Source organism: Symphalangus syndactylus, chromosome 11 (assembly GCF_028878055.3).
Source record: "Symphalangus syndactylus isolate Jambi chromosome 11, NHGRI_mSymSyn1-v2.1_pri, whole genome shotgun sequence".
Classification (NCBI taxonomy): Eukaryota; Metazoa; Chordata; class Mammalia; order Primates; family Hylobatidae; genus Symphalangus; species Symphalangus syndactylus.
In genome coordinates, this window is record NC_072433.2 from 69,292,044 (window position 1) to 69,310,136 (window position 18,093).

The 18,093-nt window shown below is 40.3% G+C and overlaps 2 protein-coding genes across 26 annotated transcripts in view; one reads left to right on the top strand and one right to left on the bottom strand.

The window, feature by feature from the left end:
* The window catches only part of SSBP2 (single stranded DNA binding protein 2), a 325,064-nt gene extending 312,462 nt beyond the window's left edge, over nt 1-12,602 (bottom strand). For 23 of the 25 annotated variants that reach the window (XM_055298747.2, XM_063612197.1, XM_055298741.2 and 20 more), the window contains exon 1: nt 12,288-12,602. In XM_055298747.2, coding sequence (XP_055154722.1) covers nt 12,288-12,349 — 62 coding nt within the window. In that variant the 5' untranslated portion in view covers nt 12,350-12,602. The remainder of the gene's footprint in view (nt 1-12,287) is intronic. The other 2 variants (XM_055298750.2, XM_055298746.2) reach the window with 1 other exon arrangement.
* LOC134731773 (uncharacterized) lies at nt 12,348-15,987 on the top strand. The gene is made up of 3 exons (XM_063612590.1): nt 12,348-12,353; nt 12,401-13,228; nt 14,442-15,987. Exons 1-2 carry the CDS (start codon nt 12,348-12,350, stop codon nt 13,223-13,225), a joined length of 831 nt encoding a protein of 276 aa, XP_063468660.1. The 3' UTR covers nt 13,226-13,228; nt 14,442-15,987.
* The last annotated feature ends 2,106 nt before the right edge of the window (nt 15,988-18,093 follow it).

An 18,093-nucleotide genomic window follows, 5' to 3' on the forward strand; every position in this document is an offset into this window, starting at 1 on the left:
CACCAAGTCTGATCTATTCTACATCCTGAAATGACCACTGAATTGGTGTAGAAAAATGATGACACTATAAGCATTTGTATTGTTACAGCAATCGCTTCCTAATGGATCTATCTCCCCCTTTACTCCATGCTCCATATGATTTCCAAAACGATTCTTCTAAAACGCACCTCAGATGGTGTAACTTTTCTGCTTAAAATTGCTTATCTCAGGGCAGGCACAATGGCTCACGTCTGTAATCCCAGCACTTTGGGTGGCTGAGGTGGGTGGATCACTTGAAGTTAGGAGTTCGAGACCAGCCTGGTCAACATAGTGAAACCCCATCTCTACTAAAAATACAAAAATTAGCTGGGCATGGTGGTGCATGCCTGTAGTCCCAGCTACTTGGGAGGCTGAAGCAGGACAATGGCTTGAACAGGGAGGTGGAGGTTTCGGTGAGCCAAGATCATACCATTGCACTCCAGTCTGGTGACAGAGTGAGACTCCATCTCCAAAAAAAAAAAAAAAAAAAAATTGTTTATCTCCTAGGTCAAGTTGTCATTTAAGGCTGTTCTTGAAATAGTTCTTTTAATCTGCCAGATTTATCCCTACCAACTTTACTGCAGTTCACCAACTATATCATACCTTTTAATGCCTCCATGTTGCTGTACGTGCTTCTCTCTCTGGCTAAAATACTCTACCTGCCCCATCTTCCATGTTGACTAATGCTAGCCTTTTAATAAACATCCCCTTAGAAATATTTCCTGACAGTCTCACAGCCCTAGGCTAGATTCAATGCCTGTTTTCAGGAATCCCATAGAACCTTCTGCATACCCATTATAGTACTTGCTACCCAGTGTGGTAGTGGCTGATAGTGAGGCCCCTCTGAATGGGGAGTTCCTGATGGGCAGAGATTGCCGGGTTATTAAGATCTGACTCAGGAAGGCTCAACAGTGGCTGACATATAACAGACGGTTAACATTTTTTTAATGAATAACGGAGTGGGGAGATAGCAGAATAAATATGATTCCCATCTCATAAAATATATATATACAGTTACACTATAAAATAGTTAACAAGTTTTAAAAACATTTTAAATGCTATTTTGGCAAAATCCAGCTTTTTAAGAAGCCCTACTTTCTTACGCTATTCTATACAATTATTATTCTGTACAATTCTGTATGATTCTATACAATTAACCCTTTAAGGGAGCCATTCTGCTGTTCTGCTGGGGACCTAATACAAACACAAAAGCATTTTGTCAACTAGCCGCATTTTTGCCAGTACTTGCTATGTTATCTTGTCAATGATGACTCCTGTCGATTATACTCCTATCTTACAGAAAAGCATCAACAACCTTTAATATTTCAGTAAAAACTTGCTTATACCCTAATCTTTCTGGCCCTGAATTCGTAAGTCCAACTCACTTATATAATTGACTCAGTAAAATCTGAATTCAAAATTAATTACTAAGTCATTCCCAAGATGAACTCCTACCTGAAAACTACTCTCAAGATATACACACATACACATATGTGTGTATTTGTATGTGTAATATATCTGATAGCAAGAAAGCTCACTCAAGTTTTTCCATTACAATATTCCTAAGTGAAGGAATACAGTATCAGTCACTAAGTTTAATCCAGGGTAAAAAAAAAAAAAATGTACTGAAACACCTTAATAGCTTCCCAGGATAGCTAGCGCTTAAATATACTGATAATGTACAATCATCAAATAATTTTAATTATAAATGACAAATATAAATGACAATTATAAATGACAGCACATAATGATGTGAAAAAAAAAAAACAAAGAAACTATTTCTATTTTTTCTAATAGCCAGTATTACAGAAATGACTAGGTAATAGAACCAATATGATTGTACTACTGCTCCTCTATCACATGGAGCTTCCCAGGTGCCCTTGTCCAAAAAAAGCCCAATAGGCCATATGCTGCTTGGAAGAGACAACAAAAGAGACTCATAATTACAGGATCCTTTTTTCCTAGGTATCACATATTCCTGACTCCAAAGTTTAAAGTAACTTATGCGGGATTACTCTGCCTCTAGTTACAGAATGAGAAACAGCTCTATCTGAAATTATAACCTGAGTTCTTAATTGGCATCTTCCTCTCTGGTGAGCATCTACATCCATGTTGTTAAATCTCAGACACCAGCTAAAGAATTTGTAGCTATCTGTGGGGCACTTTTGGTACCTATAATTCTATCTACCTTTTTAGCAGCTATAAAATGCTTCTCTCTTCCCTTAACTTCTTAACCTCTATTGCCTCCCACCCCAACTAAAAATGATGAATATGCACATTCCCCTCCCATCCTCACGCCACCTCCCACAACTTCCATTACAATTTTCCCCCATGTTAAGCGACGAAACACACTGAGTCAAAATAGTTAAAATGGGCAGTGCAGTCAGAAACCTGAGTTTGAATCCAGACTATACAATTTACTCTGTGGCCCTGGACAAAATATAAAACCTCTGAGACTCAGTTTCCCCATATGTAAAATGGGGATTATATCTACTTTACGAAGTTGCTGTAGGGATTAAGCCATCAAAAGTGGCCAGCTACAGAAAGACAAATACTGTATGATCCCACTTATATGAGAGACCTCGAATAGTCAAATGCTTGGAGACAGAAAATAGAATGGTAGTTGTCAAGGGCGCATAGAAGGTGGGAGGAGGGAGTGATTGTTTAATGAGTGCAGAGTTTCAGTCTGGAAACATGAAAAAGTTCTAGAGATGGAGAAAGGCGATGGCTGTACCATAATGTGAATGTGCTTAATGCCATTGAACTGTACAACTAAAAATGGTTAAAATGGTAAATTTTAGGTTATATATATATTACCACATTAAAAAAGAAAAAGAATATTCTCTCAATAATTCATACTGAAAGACTTTTCCTCCCTCATTAGAGAGAGGTATAAAAGCAAAAAAACCTTAACTTTCCCTACCCCTAACCCACCACTCCAAATTGAAACTAAATGGCAAAGGAATAGAGAAGAGTTCACTGATAAAAATTAGCCCGTCTTCACAAATTAAAAGCCCAAAACTATCCTACGTCCCATACCTATCCACTTATGTTACAAAAGCATAAGGATTTCAAACAAAAATCAGCTTTTACTCATGATGTTGCACTTTTGGAGTTAAGTAATTTTACAGATTGTGTTTAACACACTGTAACAATATTTTTTGTTTAATGAAAGTACTGACATAAACTTTTAACTATCATCTAATCTATGATTCTCTGTTGAATCAAATCCACACTTAAACCTTAAATATATATGAATCTCTCATCATAAAAGAGGCAGCTGTAGCATAATGAAAGGAACACTGACCTTGGAATGAAAAAACTCTAAATATGGCTCAGGTCTGCCACATATTATCTGTAATAGCCTAGTTGCATAAGTCAATTTCCATTTATAAATATTTCTAGTCAATGGAGATACCACCTAGCTCATACGATTATAGTGTGACTTAAGTAAAACAAAGTACTATACATTAAAATATTTTGAAAACTATAAAGTACAATTTCATTTATATTAAATTTAACACAAAGAAAATGAAAAAATTCTGTCAAAAATTCACATTAAAAATATACACACACCATAATATAATCTTCCATAGTCCTGAAATTCACAGAAAGAATACTAAATGCCCATATTATACAAAAGTATTTTTTAGAAATTACATTAATTCTTATACCAAATACTAGGAGTATTGGGGAGAAAATGAGCTAGATATAGTGATAGACTATTGTGACATATTTCTAATTCATCACATCCTTAACTCATTTATTCCACAAACACATAATCACAAACCTTGCAACCACTGTGCTAAGCAGTGGGAATATGATGGTAAAGAAGACACCATGGTTCTTGCCCTCATGGAGCTTCCAATCTAACTGGAAGATGAGGCATTAAACATCACACAAATGGCCGGGCTCAGTGGCTCATGCCTGTAATCCTAGCACTTTGGGAGGCTGAGGCAAGTGGATCATCTGAGGTCAGGAGTTCGAGCCCAGCCTGGCCAACATGGTGAAACTCCCTCTCTACTAAAAATACAAAAATTAGCCAAGTGTAGTGGTGCATGCCTGTAATCCCAGCTACTAGGGAGGCTGAGGCAGGAGAATCGCTTGAACCCAGGGGGTGGGTGGAAGTTGCAGTGAGCTGAGATTGCGCCACTTCACTCCAGCCTGGGCAAAAGAGCAAAACTCTGTCTCAAAAATAATAATAATACAAATAATTTTTTATAATAAATGTGAAAAAGAAAAAAGTCTGCTATGAGAGTATCCAATCCAATCTACAAGGTTTAGGAGAAATAATTACACCAATTGTACCAACCTCTGTTAACCCAGTAGGCTGTAAATGTTCAACAAATCTTAGTTATTTCTATCATCATCATTACAAAAGCCCTACTGTCCTTTAGAACAAGTTTATCCTTAGGGTTTGAAAGATAGAAGATATCAACCCTATTATCTAGGAAGATCAGATAAACTGAACCCAACACCAAATTCCTCCATTTTAAAAACAAAACCAGGCAAGTATAGCTTCTTCATCCCAATTTTCACTAATATTTAACATATCCTTGAGCAATTATGTTGATGCTGAGAAGTTTCCTCAATAGTAGCTTAGACACACCTGAAATACTATAACCTGGTCTTTCTATGGCTGATGCTTTCAAAATTACTCAGTTCTCCGCTTAAATGTCCTCTCCTCCAAGAACCTTCCCCTGACTACTCAAACTAGCATAGCCTCCCAGTTATTCTCTACACTACATCACACTATTTTATTACTTTTATAGTATATATGACTATTTAAAGTTGCCTAGTACATTTATTTGCTTATTATTATATATTTCTCCTTCAAACTTGAAAGTCTCATGAAAGCAGGGACTCATTTTATTCTCCCTATATCCTCAAGATACACCTTCCTTGCTAAAGATCCCAAGTTTTGTTTAGACAGTTCACGTGAGCCAATTATGGTAATCCCATTATATCTAGCATAATTTGTTTACGGGAAGAAATTTTGTAGTTCTCTCTAATAAGGGATAAGAAGATGTCTCCTAAGCAACTTCAATAAAAAGTTTTCCTCCCTGATTGATGAGACACAAAGAAAGAAAAACCCTGTCCTTCCTCCTGCCTTTACACTTGAGTGTGTAAGGGAGTGATGCTGGGAACCCGAGGCAGCCGTGTTACATTCATGAGAGGAAGACCATGAGGATGGCAGAGAAGCCGATCCTGAACCCTGATGTTCTTGACTCAATCAATGAACTCTTACACTACCACTTCTAGACATCCTGTTATGTGAGATTTACTTTTAAACCTGATCAATTAAGCTGTTTTCTGTCTCCTGTTTTGATACCTGAAGCCAAAAGCCTAATAAACTCAAGCCTCTGTTTCTTCTATAACATTAAGAGAAAACAGTACCTACAGCCTACTGGATTTGAGGGGATTAAATGAGATAATGCAGACAAATGCCAAACAAACAAGATACTCAAATGATAGCACTGCTGTTAATGTTACTATTAAGCAATAATTTTCTATGACAAAACACAAACTCTTTATATACTATTTAGGATTTTGTTATTTTACAGAAAATGTTCACTTTAATCCTTTAAAATGAGATCATTTTTAATAGAATAATTTATTTACTTAGATTTCTTCCATTAATAAAGTAGCTCTTGGTTTTTTCTCATCTAAAATAGATAAATAAAAGGAGAATCAGGCAAATATCAGATCACTAAAATAAATCATATTAATTTCAGGTAAGAAGCTTTTTCTGTCATGAATTCCTCACCCAACTTATATGGACAGAGCCACATATATTTTCATCTATTATTCTTGCCTTTACAAATATTTCATCAGTATTTTAATATGCTGTAGATTTAAAGCTAATTAAAAATTAAAGCTATATTCATAATTACAACCATACTCTTTTAACACCTACAATTACAAAAATATTTAAAACTAGAAAAAGAAGACAAAGGGCTGTATTTTAGCCTCTACAATTTTTTTTCTGTGCGGAACTACTTGTTTGACATTATAGCCATGAAGCAAAATTAACAGAGAAGATCAAAAATAAGAGATTGCCAGGTCATTCGTTTACGCTCACTCTAGCTGAACTGTGATTTAAAATGTTACAATGGCTCATTATTGTCTGAAAGCTGTTTAGGGTCATACATGAAATGTAATTAACATTCTTAAAGGAAAAGATGAGAGTAGTTTTGTCATTTCTAAAGAAATGACACCAACTGAAGTTTGTCTTTAAAAAATGAACAAAAAAATAAATATTAATTGCGCCACTGCATTGAGACTGCCCAGGCTGATCTGAGTCCAGATGAATTTTTGGCCCTATAATTATCAGAAAAACATTAATAGTTCCATTTTTCAAAAATTCTTAACTATTAACTTACATGACAAAAATTACCATTTACCAATTATGACCAATCAGAAATGTTAAAGTTATCTGGAAAAACTCTATTCTTCCCTGGGTAGTCCATATTTCCACTTGTTTTTTAATGTCCTCACACAAGGAATAAAATAGTAGAAGAAGAGCCTCTGCTATTTCTCTAACTACTGGAAACAGGCAAGACATTAATCTTGGTGGATCACCCTTCAGGTCACCTTTTGTAGTATGTATAGGGTTTTAATCTAATAGTCAAGTAACTCTCATAGTCCAAGTTATGCTAGGTTATATACATATGTTAACAAAACCTTGCATGAATACATGCTACATTTGTAAAATACACAAAGTTTGATAAAACGTTTAAAATCGGAATATTATTTATACTCCAAACACTTCAGATATTAACAAATGAGTCTTATTCTATTGCTCCAATGCTATTTTAAGTCCACCCTTTCAGAAACAGTAAGTTCTTAATAAAATTAATATTTTAACATACGTTTACAGAGGCTCACGTCACTAGCATGTAAATATATAATCTGTAATTCCCACACCAATAGCAAAGCAGTAACATACACACAATAATAGAGAATAACCTCATGTGTTCCAAAATAATTTTGAATTCCTATTTTTAAATTATATATTCCCAGTAGTTCCATGTCTTTCAAATTCAGTACTTTTGTCCTAATCCTATGTTCCAGGATTAATGCAATGGTTGTGATTTCTATGGAAGAAAGAAGATTCTAAACTTGAATTGTTTTTCCCCCAAATTTTACTTCTAACTCTCAACTACTGAGATGAAGTATTAATAAACATTAATAAACTGCAACCTGGGTATTCCAGCCCCACAGAGTATGCTCTAATCTTAAAACAAAATAATTCTAGTAGTGATTAAAGATGAAAGGTATATTTGGTTTATTACTGCAGAACAACTAAAATGTAGTGATTTTGTCTGCATCCTAAAGTTTTATGTGGCAAACTGGCTTTGAAAGTGTGAAACTGAAAACTTTCAACTTTTTTCTTTCACAGCTCTGAAAAAAAATTACAATATTACTACTGCTTCTAAGAGTCACAATTAATCTCTTGATAAACAATTACCGAAACTTAACTGAACATCTTAGGCAGATTCTTTCTTTAGATATGTTCCTTAAAAATAGGGGGTTTTTTGATACTTCAAAAATAACAGAAAAAGATCAATCAAAAGCTTACATGACATTTCGGATACAAGTTAGACAACTTGTATTTTGGGGGAACATCCTGGAGACTGAAAGGGGAGGGGGAATTTAATATTTTATGCAAAATTTCACTTCCATAAGATACTCCTTCATTAGTTTTGGAAATCCTGAATTGTGCGAATTGCTGTCAAGTAAGTTTCTGAAGAGATCTCTATTACTTTTCTTGCCATATTCCTTCAGAAAGAAAGAAAGGTTTGTCATTTTCTTTGCAGGGGGTACCTTAATGATGGGGGAATGCTTTAATTACTTTAACGGTAGAAGGGGAGAACAAGGTGCTGCTGGCAGATATTAATTCCTATAAACTCTTTTATATGAAGTGGCATTTAAATGTTCATTACACTATAACTACTTTGAAATAAGCATATGTTATTTGCTTCTTGGTATATTCAACTAAGATTGAAAATTTAAAAGCCAAAGTTACTTTTCAGAGCTCAAGATTAGATAATTTGATTCTTATAGTTTCTGGCTAGTTTACTAAATAGAAGTCGATGTATATACTATGTGTATCTTTTATGTTCAACTTTACTTTCTAGCAGATTCATCTTTCTGTGCTATTACATAAAAGATCAAATTAGTTTAATAAAAAATTAATATCACTACTCATCTATTTGCAGGTGCCAGTTACTCTTTCTGCAGTAGTGTGGCATACTGTGTGGCTTTAAGTTCAGCAACATTTCATATAGGAATTGTTCACAATGATTATGTTTAACTTTAAAACAAGTAATCAAACAAAATTCCTGGCGGGGGAATCTGAAGAAACAAGTTTTCTTCATTATGTTAGGCTTCCAACTTTCACTCCTAAAATTTCTGTGCCTTCTCCCACACCATACACGGATCTGCAAAGCATCAGGGTGCACCAGTGGTTAAGACTGCATATTTGATCAAATCTTTAAAGTCTGTTACATCTGATTATGTAATGCTGTTCCCTAAATCTGTAGCATCCTACCCTAGTTCAGGAAGACAATCTGGTACACTGAAAAATGTATCTTTCAGCTTCAATCACAGGTTCTAAAGTTAGAGAAATCTGTGTTAGAAACCCAGCTTTCCTATTTTCTAGCATTGTATCCCTCTGTGAGTTCTTTAACCATTCAGGGTCTTAGTTTTCATATTTCTTTAATGGAGAAAAGAAAAGCACCTGTCTTGTAGATTTGTTGGGAGAATTAGAAAAAAATATACATAAAACACTGAACATAGTGACTGGCAAACAGAATGGCAAATAAATAATAGTTATATTTGTTGTATTGTTGTTTAGGGGTATTTCTGAAATACAACTAAGCTAGAGAATGTGAAACTCAAACTTACAAGTCTTTATTTTGGAGGTCATTGAAAAAATTCCTTTGAGTCTAACATCTTCAATAACAATAATTTATTGATGCTTTTGGTATTATAAGGCACCTTAATGTTCAAGATACCTCAGAGAAGAAATTAGATTATCTCCTACACTCAAGAAACTTATATTTTAGAGAAAGTTAAACATTAAACAGCCAATCACGGTTATTTAATCACAATTGCGATTAGTGTTATAAAGAAAGCCCGCTAAAGGAAGAAATGACCTAACGAGATCAGAATTAAAATTTCTACATCCCACCTCCCTCCAAGGGTTTTCAATCACTCCCTCTATAATTGACTTGATCTGCTTTTCTTAAAATGACAGAGTAAGTAACTAATCTTACCCTGATCATTTTTATCAGAACTGTATACTGAAATAATAGGAATTGTGTAAAACCAAGAATTCACTTCAAATATTTCATATAGTGACTTCCTAATGAAAGACAAAACAAAGATCTAATACAGGTAAGCACTTGTCAACTATTCACCATGAACTCATATTAGAAAACACATTTTCTTGATTATAAAACCCATGTGCTTATTTCCTAAGCATGCCATTATTGATAATGACTCCTTTTGCAGAATGTTTTTGTTAAAATGCCGATTTGTTACGGAAACAAATTATTTCTGTGATTTTTAAGATAGGAACAGTTCTAATTTGCTTACTAAAGGAGAATTCTTCACCTTTTATAATCTGTTACCTTAAAAACGAAGAACAAAAATCTGGTGATATCCATTTTAATGATGACTTCAAGATTCCTACCTTCAGATGTTAGTACATTGTTGCAGAATAGTGCCATTAAAGTCTCAAGTAAACATAAAGAGAAAAACCGAAAGACTAGATCAACTCTCCCACCAAAATTAAATTTATTCTATAAGACAGAACCTATGTCGATGTTTATCTTAGGTTCAAACAACTTTCACCTAGAAATTAATGCAATGACAATTAACCCAGAACAGTCATTGTCAATTCTCCAAAAGCGGCCTCTTCACCTATATTTAGTTCATAAGGCAAACCAGTCAAGAATTCCTGCTGCCAATTGAAATGAATGGAAGAAATATATTTAAATCAAATAGCACCATCTAGCAGAACCCTGATCTGCTCACAAGAGTAGATATCACTTGGTGTTCAGTTTGGTAGATTTGACAGCAAAGTGGCAATTATTTGTTTTCCTGATGGGAAATCACAGAATTAGAGCTAGAAAGGACCACAGTTATACAAGTTCCAACATCCTTGTTATTATCTGAGAAACTAAAAAAAAAAAAAAAAAAAAATCAAGCGGTCATCAGGATACTGAGTGGGATTCAACTAAAGTTCACCCCTTCCTGGAAGTTCACCTAAAATCTAAAATTACTTTGATTCTCAAATTCAGTCACCCCCAAAATAAGATCATGCCTCAATACATTTCAATTCCTTCACTCTGACTAATGTGAAATTCAAATATTCTGTAATCATTAAAACATCCTCCTTCAGATGTTTTTATCAGGCACATTATAACAAAATGATTAATGCACACAAATGAGACTGCATTTCAAAACTTCAATTCTAGTAACTGCCGTTTCTTAACCAAGCTATAACGCTTTGTCTTTTACATATTCCTTGTCACAGCAACAAGATCCTGAATGCAGCTCAGAAAATATCTCTTGGAAAAAAACAAACCAGCCTCTCTAATTTTTTATTTTGTTTTGCTTTGCTACATCAAGGCCTGATACCTCTAAATCCTACGGGAATTGAGTGTGTTGCTGCCAACACAAAGATTAGGAAATGTTCCCATCCCTAGGGCACACGAAACTTTCAGGGGGAGACTAACTGCCTAAACCAAGGAGGGAAACTCAGTCGCCTGCGCATTCGGTTTTTATTTACGCGGCTATTCCTGTGCGCAAGGTAACCCAAGTACCTTTGAGAGATGCTCTCAGACTTTTTCTCTGGTCTGAACCCCCTCAGAAAGACAGGGTGCGTTCAATGACAAGGATAACCCTGACCCTCAGAGTTTAAGTGGTTACAGGGAATCACTGATCTGCTGCACTGTTTTTTAAAAAAAAAAAAAGGAGGGGGGGGTTCTTCCTCAGTGGTCACAGTTACTATTCGTTCTCATTTTTAGTAACAACCAAACCACCGTTACAAGTACACAAAAATAGCAGCTAACCGCTCTGCTTTGCAGTGTGCCGTGACAGTGGCATCCCGGGCCGGGAGGGGCTCTGTTCTCGCCAGCCGCCTCTTGGGCTCCCACCGAAGTTAACACCTGTATCTCCCCACAACAGTAACCAAGCGGCTCCTTCCCACCTGAACGCTTCTCCCCTCCTACAAACCCCTTTTCGGACCACTGCCCCTCGCCGCCGCAGCTGCCCTCCTTGGGCGCCCCCGGCGGCACCTACAACTCCCCTCCGCGCGCCCCCGACCACAGCCCCGCCAGGCCCGCCCCTCCCGCCGCTCGGGGGCTGCCAGCCTCACAAAAAGTTCGCCAGCAGCCGCCGCGGAGTTGGGTCCGCTGCGAGAGGCAGAAACGCCAGCCTCCTCCAGCGGATCCCGCTCCTCGCCAGCACACTTTAGCTCCCCGGGAACTCGGTCCCTCTCCGACTCCCAAACTTCTGCGGCGTCTCCGGCGCCCACCCGCCCCCGCCCCAGCTCCGCGCCGCACGGGGGACTGCGGGCGCCGCGTCCGTAGCTGGCCCAGGAAAGCCCGGACGCCCAACCCGCACACGCCCTCCGCGCCCCGCGCGCGTCTCCGCGCCCCGCGGGGCCCCGCTCGGCCGCTCCACGCCCGGCTTCCGCCCGCCGCGCGCCCGGCACCGCCGCCCTCGCCTCGCCCCGCGCTCGCGGCCCTGAGCCCCAGCGCCCAGGCCCCCGCCGCCGCGCTCCCCGCGCTGCCCGCCCCGACCCCGACCCCAACCCCGGCCGGCCAGCCAAACACCCACATTCCCACCGCGCGCCTTCCTCCACGCAGCTGCCCCTCCCGCCACCCCCGGCGGCTCCCCAGGTCCCCGGAGCCCCGGACCCCACCTCTAAAGTTACTTTGGAAGGTGAACCCGCGGGTTATTTCCCTCGATCACCCAAACAAGTTTCCATCCTCGCCACCAACACCACCGCCGCCCCTCAACACACCCGCTCCCTCCCGCCGACAGCCCCCTGCGGCCGCCCGCCCAGCGCCCGCACCTCCCGGGAAAGCGCCGCTCCCCGCACCACACGCCCCCATCGCAGCACCCCTCCCCCTGCCAGCCCACCCCCGGCGCTCCCCGGGCGGAGAGTGTCTGTGTCTCCCAGAGTGTGCGAGTGCGTGCGTGAGTGTGCGCGCGTGTGAAGGCGGAGGTGGGTGAGAAGCGGAGACACTTACTTCTCCCGGGCCTGGCTGTCGGACGGGACGGCGCTGCTGTTACTCTTGCCTTTGCCGTACATGCTTGTGCCGAGAGCAGCTCCCACTGTCACGCACCTGTCAACCCATCACAGCCTCCCCGGGAACAGCCCCGTCCCCATGGCGACCCACGCAGCCACCCCCACTATTGGCCGCCCCACGCCAAAGCTCCGCCCCCTTCGCCCAGGCAACGCGCGAGACTGACAGACCTCCCCCTCCCTCCGGCCTTCCGAAGCGCGCGGTGGCGGCTAAGCCTCAGCGGCAGTCTCCTCCCTCCTTCCCTCCCTCCCCGACTCCCTCCCTCCCGCCTTCCCTCTCCGCTCTCCTCCCTCCACCCGCTCTCCTTCCCCCCTCCCCCCTCCGAACCCGGGCGCAAGGGGGGAATTAGAAACTGCTCTAGAAGGATTTTAAACAACTGGCTGTTCTCTCCGCCGCCACCCCTCCCCCCGCGCCGCCCGCGCTCAGCTCCTCACTGGAGAGAAGGCGCCGGGAGGAGGAGAAACTGTGGCCTGGAGTATCCGGTCGGAGCCGCCGGAGCTGGAGCCGTGGCGGCCCCAGACTTCGGGGCGCCCGCCGAGTCTACAGACAGAGAGCCACGGCCCCAGCCGCCCTGGGGCCCCCACCAGCCCCTCTCCCGCTCCTCTCCTATGCGTGACCCCGCCCCGGTACCCACGATTGATTTCTGCCGTCCTCAGCCCTACTCCCTGGGGTGTCGCCCCCGCCCTGTTCCCAGAGGGCCGGCTGGCGAGGGACACCCGCGCTGTTCCCTCGACCTTCTGGCTGAGCGACCGACAGCGACTCGCCTTCTCTCCTGGGGAAGGACTGCAACTCCGGCCCTCGGCGCCTCTGCGGTGGCGGCGCCCGGGGCCGCGCCCTGCGCCCCAGGGGAGCACCCGGCTTGGGGTCGGCCTCCTCTGTAAGAGGTGAGCGGACCTCCCGAGGAGGCCCGGTGACTCCTGCGGCCGCAGCGGCCCCTGCCCCAGCCCCTCCTTGCACGGAGCCCCGCGGCGCCCTGGACACCCCGCCAGATCTGCCGCAGAAGAGGGCCCCAGGCTTCCCCACCCGGCCTGGTTTAACAGTTTGGGTCAGTGATGCCTATTCATCCTGACCCCTGGAGTGGAAAAGGCCAGAAAAGGTCTTGAAAGACTTCCCTGTCCTTGCCCGTTAGAATAGGCCCCAGCGCGCTCCAAGGTGTACAAAGCTGTGCCAGGGCTGAAAGGCTGCCCGAGAATGTGTCTGTATCCAAATCCCTAATCCCATTTCAGTAAACGCGCAAAAGTTTCAGAAACACACACGATCTGGTTCCCAGTAGAACTCTGCATGCTTTATCTTGTTGAAGTCCTTGACTGTAAAATCAAACGGGTGCAAATGGGGTTAGAAAGAAGATGGGCTTCACATGGGGAAGAAGGGGACAGATGGGGTGGGACAGGGCGACATCTGGAAAGGATGAATAGACAAGAAGTAGCTATGGGAGGAGGGAAATAGGATTCGCGTGGAGGAAGGTACGGTTCTATTTCACACATACAGCTTTAAGCATTTAGTAGTAGGATCATAAAATGCACATGGAGATACAGAGATAGATGGAAAGGAAAGAAATGGGTGTGAGCATTGACAGAAGTGATAGGAATAAAACATCAACAGAAGATTAAGGAAGGGCAGTTAGCAAAAATGAGAGGTCGAGAATCCAAAACGCGGTTGGCAACCAAACATAAAGACGGGAAAATGAAGAGGAAGGACTTTCTATACTGGTGTTAACGAAAGGAAAAAAACATGGGGAAAGTGAGGTATAAAAAGATGAGAAGACTAGAAGATACAGGATTAAATGAAGAAGCCATAGAGTGTGATAGCAAAAGATTAAAAGTAATAGAGGACAGACATTATCGTTAAAAAAAGATATAAGAAAAAAAGCACTTTTATTAAAAGAACAAAAATTAAGCCAATAAAGGAAATGATGGGGGGAAATTGGGGAAAAAAATACATTGGCTTAAGTAGATTAAGTTCGAAGAGATGTAATTTGCCATTTCTAACTTAAGAATTCTTCTGTTTCTAATGACCTACAGTTATTGGGTGGTTGGGATATGGCATTCATATTCTTCTTTTTGTTTCTAATGACCTGCAATGATTGGGTGATTGAAGCGAAGCTGAGCCAGTCAGCCTCTCTTAATGAACTCTTGCTCAAAATGCTCAAATATGTATAAGGTTGCCACAGTTTACAGACTCAACTTCAAGGTTAGCATTATGTAATTTGTTGTTCAATTATCTACTTCCATTGGCCTTAACCCAGAAAATTTTTAGTATCTCAAGGCTCCATCTCTTACAGAATACTCCCTATGAAGGTGCTGCTCAGAGAATGCTGTCAGTTCTCAGAGAGCTCTGGCAGCTTCTCAGACACCCTCCTGCCTGCCCCTGGAAAAACTAACTAAGGATGGGCTTTGTCCTACTATCCAAAAACAAAGTAGGTATTATCCTTGCACTGGTGTTGGGACTCTCTTAACTATGGTTCTCAATCATGGCACATTAGAATTGCCTTTATTTTCATTGTTGTTGGGTTTTGTTTGTTTGTTTATGTACTAACTGGATCAGAAACCTTGGGGATGGAGCCAGGTACCTGCATTTTTTTTTTATAAGCTCCAAGTGGTTCTTGTGTATAAGCAGGGCTGCCCGCCTTTGCTCTTCAGTATCCATTTAAAGACAGCCAATGGGTACCATAAGAGTTTAGTACAAGACTTTTAGGTTGGGCTGTGCATTAACAAATGACCCTACTCAAGTAAGGCATTAAGATGTCTTTACAGTGTACATTACTTTCTGCCACCAAGCCAAGAAACTTGTTAAAAGGACAAAAATGTATGTCCATATGTGTTCTCATAGTACAAGACCAAGAATAGCCATGGTTTAATTTGCTATTTCCTATAGAGAAAGGAAAATGAAGAAAGAGAACAGGAGAAACTGTTTGCTGTCTACTGCTGTAATTTATTCATTTGATTGGTTTTTACCCAGATTTGTTACATTTAGAAGACCTATGGGTAATGGCATATTTTCTGATGTTTAAAAAATAAATAAATTATAGATCTGCACGGTGGGGTATGGAATTTAGAACAATTTGGTCTTAGTCTCTGGAAAGAATAAAATGCTAAAAGGTCTTAGTTCAGAACTTGCCAAGTTAATGTCAGAGTTACCTTTACAAGAATGTTCTCATCAGACAAATATACAAAGTGAAAACATGACTTTTTTTTTTTTTTTTTTTTTTGGAGACGGAGTCTCGCTTTGTCACCCAGGCTGGAGTGCAGTGGCGTGATCTCGGCTCACTGCAAGCTCCGCCTCCCGGGTTCACGCCATTCTCCTGCCTCAGCCTCTCTGAGTAGCTGGGACTACAGGCGCCCGCCACCACGCCCGGCTAATTTTTTTGTATTTTTTTTAGTAGAGACAGGGTTTCACCGTGGTCTCGATCTCCTGACCTCGTGATCCGCCCGCCTCGGCCTCCCAAAGTGCTGGGATTACAAGCGTGAGCCACCGCGCCCGGCCGAAAACATGACTTTTATATGTATATGTATCCTGTATATAGTAATCTTAAAGCTTAAGTAATCAAATCAATTATCATTAAAACAGCTCAGCAGCTACCTGAACCATCTCTGTTTTATTTTCCTCTAAATGTTTTCACATGTAAATAAAATGCTTCTTTGCCCTTGTTCAAATTATTTTGAGTACAAAGAGTGTTCTTTGCATCAGCAACTGTATCTCCTGGGACCAATATTGTAATTAATGAGATTTGAAACACATATTCAGAGCCAAATCTGAGATCCCAGACACAGAAATGAAGATCCATTGTTTTGTTTTCATTTTTTAAAAAAGGGAAAAGATTGGAGATTTAAAGCTTCCTAGTGTAGAGAATCACAATGTATTTTTAGAGAGTTTTTTTTTTTTTAACCCACATGTGAGATTGATGAATTTGGGGAGCCTGGATTTGGGATAGGGGAACCCTGACCAGCAATGTCACCAGAATGGAACATTTGGATTTGAGGTTGGTTTTTTTAAAAAACTTTATTCTTTCAGATACAGAACATCATAATAACTCAATCATTAGGTCTCCCTCATCCCTACCCCCATTTCATTTGGACACGTATGCACAATTTTCTCTTTCTGGAACCTACATCTAATTCTTGGAAGTCTTTATCACTTTAAAACAGGCAGTTCATTATGCCACCCTGCTCAAGCTCTAGATTGACTATACATTTCTTTGATACTAATTTTTTTTTCTGTAGAACATTAAGGTTAATAATGTCTACATTCTTACAGTGCATGAGACCTCAGAAAAGATTTACCTGTGTTATATACAACAAAGAGACCACCTCTTTATGTTTAAATGGAAGCTAATCATGAATTTAATTATGTGCATCATACAGAACATTTAACTTATTAACTTAAAACCACTTAGAAATAAAAATATTTAGAAAAATAAACTAGACATTAAAATAAATTTTCTTGTTTTAGAGTAATATTCCCCAAAAATAAAACTGTTCTATTATTTATTTGTTTCATAAAACTAATCAGTTTATACAAATAACAACTCAGTTGCATTCATAACACTTTTCATTTCAAATCATTTAACAGATATTCATTCATTATTACTCAATACATCCCAGTAATTAGATTTCCCTAACCAGCTTTTTAAACTGGGTAAACTGAGTCCTAGATATATTCGTTAGCATTAGCTGATCCAAAAAGAAAACAGAACTAGTTCCAGAAGAAGAACTCCATGTTCCTGGCTGGCAGTCCTTTTCCCAGACCACGAAGCCACACCTCTTTCTCTCAGAAGTGACTATTCCACCAAGGAATGTGAGCAAGCTCTGAGATGTTTGTCATTCAGACTACCTTGTGAAACTTCACTCCCAGGCAGAACAGACCAGCACGCTCAGATTCACAAAATGCTCAAATGCCATGTACCAAAGTAATGAATAGTCATTGCAACTACACTACTGTGCAATTTAGTCACTTACACCAGAATAATAAATGAAATTGGGCCTCAAATTAACATTTTTTGACACACTATTATTGGTTTAACATCAGTTAATCTGAGGCAATGACTGTTTCCTTAACCTATTGCCCTGGATTTTTTAAATCCCAATTTACATATTCATAAACACTTACCAATGTGTTAGGAGACACGGTGTGCAGACCTACCAGTTCCAAAGAGTTCCAGCCCTAGAGGGTCTAGTCTTTTTTAGCACTACCAAGAATGTAAAGTTTAGTGACTTGGAATAAAATAAAATTATCCTTATACAAAGAATTATATATAAGCTGAAGATGAAAAATGAAAAACCAGGGCTACCATGTATGGCAATTTCATATACTGTAGCGTTTTGCAAAACAAATTCCAAGTGTTGCCATGTTCACTGGCTGGATTTTTGTCATTAAATGTTGAGAGTTATGTAATAGGAAGTGTGCCAAAGAGTGTTCTTTATTCAAAAGTATTACTATTTTTTTTAGTGCATTCCTAAATCTTCACAATGGTTTTTCACCTAGTAAGGTTATGCCAACATGATATCTTTGCACTCTTGGAGCTAACAAAAGCCCCAGTCTCAAGAGGGAGGCTATGCAACATTCCAGGCAGTGTCGTTTCCTTCTGTTAGAAATGGAAACAGAGAAAAAAAAACACCTACTTCATTTGCTTTTCATAATTTTCCAACATAATCAGATCCTCTTAACCAAGTATGGCAGGAAAGGAAGACGATAACATATTATACTACTATTGCATTTTGTTTGCCTTTAGATAGTTTTAAAATAAGTGGTT